We start from the raw sequence: 6000 nt of genomic DNA, 5'->3' as shown, positions 1-6000 counted from the left end.
CCTCTCTGCCTCTCTGCCTCTCTGCCTCTCTGCCTCTCTGCCTCTCTGCCTCTCTGCCTCTCTGCCTCTCTGCCTCTCTGCCTCTCTGCCTCTGCCTCTGCCCCCCAAGTGCTGGGATTAAAGACATGCACCACCACGTGCGGCTGCAACCTGCACTCTTAACTAATGTCATTTATATGTTTATTTCTCCTAGGTCTTTCCTCATGGGGGAAGCGATTAAGCTGGTTAGGTTCATACATGTGCTGATTCTTATTGGTCTAACTCTGAATGTAAGGACTTTCTTGAGGTGGAAGCAGAATCTCAGCATTAGGGTGTTGACTAGGAGACTACATCTTATTTTCCCATGAGCAGACCATCATTTGTTTGCTTTCTGAATAATTTTCTTCTTTATATATGATCATACAGACGTCTTGTTCTGAGGATCTCCTCCTCTTGGGCACACTAAGTGACATCTATCTTTTATCCTAAAGTCATACTCTTTACCTCCAAACCTACCTTTTCCTATTATTTTATAGAACATGTTGTTACATCTTGAGCTATTATTTTCCTAATAAAAATATTCCAATTATTACCAGTTACAGAAGGCTCTAAGCAATTGTCAAGTGATGATTACATAATAGCACTCTGAAGGGGCTCCACTGTAACTATTAAAAATGTCTTCCAGTATGAATAAAATAATTGCTTTTAATTTCTCAGGGTATAGTATGATTTGATTAACTAATACTCCACAAGGAAGCAATATAGTCCTATTGCTTCTATTCTCAAAAACACTTTAAGGGAAGGTAGCACCGTGTTACCATTTACACACCCAGTTATTGCCCTTGCATAACAATGTACAATGATTTTTCTAATAATAACAAAGGACTTTTAACATTTTTAACACATTCTTAACAAGGAAATGTACTGATAGAGAAAGGGATTAGTTCTTTAGAGCACTTGCTGCCTTTGCAAAGGACCCAGTCTCAATGCTCTGCCACCCACATGTTAATTCACAGACATTCCTAACTCCAGTTCCAGGGGACACATCCTCTTCTAGCCTCCAGGGCTCCCAAGCATGCCTGGAGTAGTACTTATGCATACATGTAAGCAACGCACTCATACGTACAAAATGATTTTTAATTTACATAAGTATGTAAAGTATGAAACCTAACTAACAAGACAATTCAAACTCAGCTAGCTAAGGTCTTATAATTTGTATAGTTAAAAACAATTTTTGCATTTCTTTCTTTTTAAGGTATTTAACTGCAATGCTGTCTAAGAAATCTGAAATTTGTTGTCTGAAGCACATAAAATATATTAGGTATCATTAGTCATGGGCTTAAATGCCTTTCTTATGCATTAAAATCATGCTGAAAACACCACCAAAATGATAAGCTGGTGTGCAGCAACTGAAATCGTGTTTTAATAAAAGTGATATCCAATAAAATCTACCCGGAGAAGATTTATATTTTATTGAAGTGGGTGTTCTGCTTATGCTATTTTTCATGAGCCAGGCTATATTTCATCCTGGGGCAGATATACTTGAACTTCTCATTTGCCCATTGTGCCATGCGGAAGCCATGCTTAGAGTCTCTGGATATGACAGTTAGGATGAACAGAACCATAGTGCTGGTGAGTGAGGTAGTGGTTGGAGCACTGTCCAGTTTTACATAGCAACTTGGACACAGCGACTATAGATAGCTTTTAGTGATAGCTGCTTTTATTTAAAGGCTATTAGTATCAATTTCCTCTTTGTCACTAGTCATTCAAATGAGGGTGAAATACAGAGGCATGAGTGACCTCCACTTTTAAAATGCAAGCACTTTCTTATTTATACTATATATAATTATTGGGATACTAACAAGAACGGTGGTGCCATAAATATATTTTTTAAATATTGATACAAACATTCTTTAGGATACATCACAATAAAGGACATCTTCTTGTTTAAAAAAAGTGGTAAAATCTACTTCTAAGAATTGGTTTTGATTTTGTTTCCTCTAGTCCATACATTATAAGCATTAAGTCAAAGTTACTTTAAATTATTAACACCCATAATCATGAAGTGTTGGCTGCTGGTACTTCACTCATGGTAAATGCTCAGACCTGGGACTCTGCAGGGGAAACATCAAAGTGCTGTAACCACCGAGAAGCTTCCCCAGATGCCTCAGTCTACCCACAGTCACCTCCACATTAAACTAGGCAAGAATCGATTTTAAACAATGTGTAAATGTTCAGTTACAGTCATTTAATCTAATAGGAAAAGACAGACTCTTGACACTGTTTTGGAAAAAAAAAATGAACACTTTGTCTCCTATCATAATCAACCCATATTGTCCATGTGCTTGACATGTATGGTAAGTAAGTGCTTTGGTGGTGCCCAAATCTAAAAGCAAGGATTCCAGCAACAAATCTGAAAACAGAGGGAATGAAAGCACAACCAACCGTCCTGTGGCATCTTTGCGAGCTGTAGTTGGAAGACCTTGGGTTTCCTGGGATAACCCCAGCCTCGCGTGGGAAGACATACGGGTGAGGGCAAGCGCATGCCACACAAGGGCTTTTGAGATCAAACCTTGTTTCTGATGTGCTCAGAGGAGATGTGTCCTGCTCCACTGTGATGTGAACTTTGGTGCGGGATTCCTCTAGTCTCTTATTCCTGTGGAGACTGAAAGGGCATGCGCTCTAAGTATCCCATCTGTCAGTAAATGTCTTCTTAAAGGTACTGTAAGAATGCACAGAGTTTCATCCATTAAACAGTCTTAACGCTGGAAAGAATGTGTAAAAGGATGCCCACTGTGCACATAATTATAGGTTTCAAGTTGTTCCAAAGGATTTCACATGTTTCTAAGCAAATTCTGAGGTAAGAAGCACACCACATAATATCAGAAGTAGAGACATATATATGGCTTCACGGGTTAAAAAAATGCGGCCCTCTGAGAGGACCCTACAATCCTTAAGGTTGGATTAGAGATATTTAACTTGAAAGGTAGTAACATGAGATTATGAATATGATAACATGTGGTTATAATAGCAAGTTCACTAATATAAGCTTATTAAATATTATATTGTACCCATTAGATACATACAATTCGTCAAACAGAATATTTTATGGATACTTGTGTTTAGGAAACAAGTTTACGAGGTTAAAAGAAAATCCTCTTGAGGATATCTCCAAGTTTTTGGTTTCAACATTTGTATAGAACACGGGTAAAATTAAGCTTTGGGCAGTGGCCAGTAATCAGTGGTCACACCACAAGGAAAGCTAAGTTAGAAGCTGCACACTTTGTGCAAGAAGGGTGCGAAGTTAGCTCTTAGTATTCCATTACAACCCTTCAAACAGCATCCAGAATTTTACTATTGCTATTTCTTGGCAAGCTGACAAGCAAACTTATACCAAACAACTATGTGAGGGTGTAAACAGAGAAAATCTCATCAAATATAAAGAGGGGATTCAGTTTGTGCCAGAACAACGTTTTGAAGGCGAGAATTGTACTATCTAACATTTCCCAAAATTATATTGGCTAGCTTGCTTCTGCATCCATTAATCTCAGGACTAGTTCACCGAAGGTTTCGTCTTAGAGAAAATTGGAGATCACTCCTTTTTCTGCAACTTTTCTGTTTCACTTACTTGTATAGTCCATATAACAATGCATTGCTAATCCTTAATTCTTCTATACACTGTTGCTCATAACTTTTCAGGCTGCTTGTATTTGGGTCTTGTACAGTTTTCCTTTGGGAGGGTTCAGACCGCAGACTGTGGATTCTGACTCCTATCTGATTCATTGGGGAAACGTTGTTCTTACATAACACCTCCAAAGTTTCTCGAACTCCTGACTGTGTCTAAAGCAAGTTGAAATGATATACTTAGAAAAAAATATTCAAATATTTACTGTATATTTGATAGTTTTATGTTGAGTAAATGATTCAACTGCAGATCTAAACTGTTGTAAAATATTTATCATCAACTGGAGAGATAACTCAACGGTTAAGAGCACTTGCTGCTCTTGTGAAGGATCTAGGCCCTCAGTACTTACATGGTGATTTGCAATCATACTCAACTACAGTTCCATGGGATCCAATGCTCTCTTATGGCTTCTGTGGTCATCAGGCGTATATGTGGTATACATATGTATATGCAGGCAAACATTCATAAACATAACAAAATAAAAATAAATGTTTAAAGATTTAAAATTATTAGTATCAACCATAATAAATCTGAATCAACTATTTTTCGTTCATGTGTGGTGTGGTGTGTGTGTGTGTGTGTGAGGACTGAAACCATCTTCTTAGGAAAGTACTCTATCAGTGAGCTAAGTGATCCTCCCTGAATAGTTCTTATATAATTGCTCATTTAACTAGACAATTCAACTACTTGTGGACTCAGTTTAAATCTACTGAAATCTCATTTGAGAGCATGAGCAACATAGGGTAGAAGAGCAAGAAGAGTGGGGCTCTGAAGGCCATGCTTGCTCCCAGATTCACATCCATCAAAGAGATTGACGGGAAGAGAATTAATGTTACATTGCAGCCAGAAACAAAACTGATATGAGAAAGGGCCTATGGAAAAGGCTGCAAAATATGCAAGAACCAGCATGTGCCTTCTGAGATAAGACCAAATAAAGGGTACCACTGAGAACACAAGGTCTGAAGATTACCTTAAAGCTGTTTGTTGTGTCTTCATAAAGCCTCACATTTCCTAGTGGGTTTTAAGGTTTCTAATATCATAAAGGTATTATTTGAATACAGTTGAGGAGCTTATCCAGAATAATTTGTTGGGTGGAGAAATGTCCTCGTCATAGAGAGAGCATGAGGCTCCTGCAGGGGACCTGAGTTTGGTTCCTGGCAACCACATTGCATGGCTCACAATCACCTACCTGTAACTTAAGCTCTGTGGGATCTGGAGCCCTCTTCTGGACTCTAAAGGCCATAGACACCCACGCACACACTCACACAAAAGGTTTATAAAGGTGGCTCTTTGAATGACACAGATCCAAACAAAATCCACAGGAGACTCAAAGTTCTAAAGGGAAATATACCCAAAGCACCGCTGATTAGCATTCATTAAGGAGACACAGAGAGGAAGCACACGGAGGAAAATGCCCAGGCACAAACACAGTCTGTTTCACAGGAAAGGAAGAACCCACCGTTACCAGAGAACTGTAACATTGACTCTAATGCCTGGGAACAGTCTCGGAGATGCTTCAAGCAAGCGTGTGTGCCCTTAATATGACCCATTCTCCATCCCGCTGTGGGGTTACGAATCCAGCAGAGTGTTGGTTATGTGGATTGTAAATGGCTTATTCGGAGGTGTTGCGAGAAATAATAAAAAAGAATCCACGCTATCACTGCCATGGCACTGGTGGCTGGCGGGCCAGGCACTGGAAGGCAATGGCCAGCCTGTTCTCATCTCGTGGAGACTCTCTGACTCAGAACGCCAAAATCTCCCCATCCAGCTCGCTAAGTTCCCACCGGCAGGTCTGTACCAAGCCAGCCCCATGCTTCAAAACTCCCATGGCCCTTTGTGGTGCACTTCTGGCAAACCCACACTTGGCTGCCGTACCTTTGTCCCTGGAACCCAGTCAAGCCACTCCTCCGTGAAAGAAAACACCACACAAAACTTAGTTCAGAATCAATGATAACCCAATCACTGAACGCATCAACTAGAATCCTAATCTTGTTTGGGTTTTTTTGTTTGTTTTTTCGAGACAGGGTTTCTCTGTGTAGCCCTGGCTGTCCTGGAACTCACTCTGTAGACCAGGCTGGCCTCGAACTCAGAAATCTGCCTGCCTCTGCCTCCCGAGTGCTGGGATTAAAGGCGTGCACCACCACGCCCGCCAAAAGTCCTGCCTACTGGCCCAGTGATTGGTTCCTTTATTCCTTAGGGGAAGGTTCACAAGAAGTCACCTGAGTACTCATTCCTCAGTTCAGACAGCCTCTCCTGGGAAATAGGAATTAACATCAAAATACAAACAGCACCAAGGCCATCCACCACACAGAAGAGTTGTATTTTCCAAGACATAC

At 40.2% G+C, this 6000-nt stretch overlaps 1 protein-coding gene across 1 annotated transcript in view; it reads right to left on the bottom strand.

Annotated features, from left to right (window-relative positions):
* Positions 1 to 6000, bottom strand: part of LOC110300178 — a 101507-nt gene that overhangs the window by 9833 nt on the left and 85674 nt on the right. Inside the window, exons 48-49 of the mRNA XM_021170247.1 lie at positions 3608 to 3819; positions 2425 to 2644 (exon numbers count right to left, since the gene is read on the bottom strand). Of these exons, the coding sequence (XP_021025906.1) occupies positions 2425 to 2644; positions 3608 to 3819 (432 nt within the window). The remainder of the gene's footprint in view (positions 1 to 2424; positions 2645 to 3607; positions 3820 to 6000) is intronic.

Source organism: Mus caroli, chromosome 8, assembly GCF_900094665.2.
Source record: "Mus caroli chromosome 8, CAROLI_EIJ_v1.1, whole genome shotgun sequence".
Lineage (NCBI taxonomy): Eukaryota > Metazoa > Chordata > Mammalia > Rodentia > Muridae > Mus > Mus caroli.
Note: the sequence above shows the minus strand (reverse complement) of the source record. Positions and strands in the feature narration are given on the sequence as shown.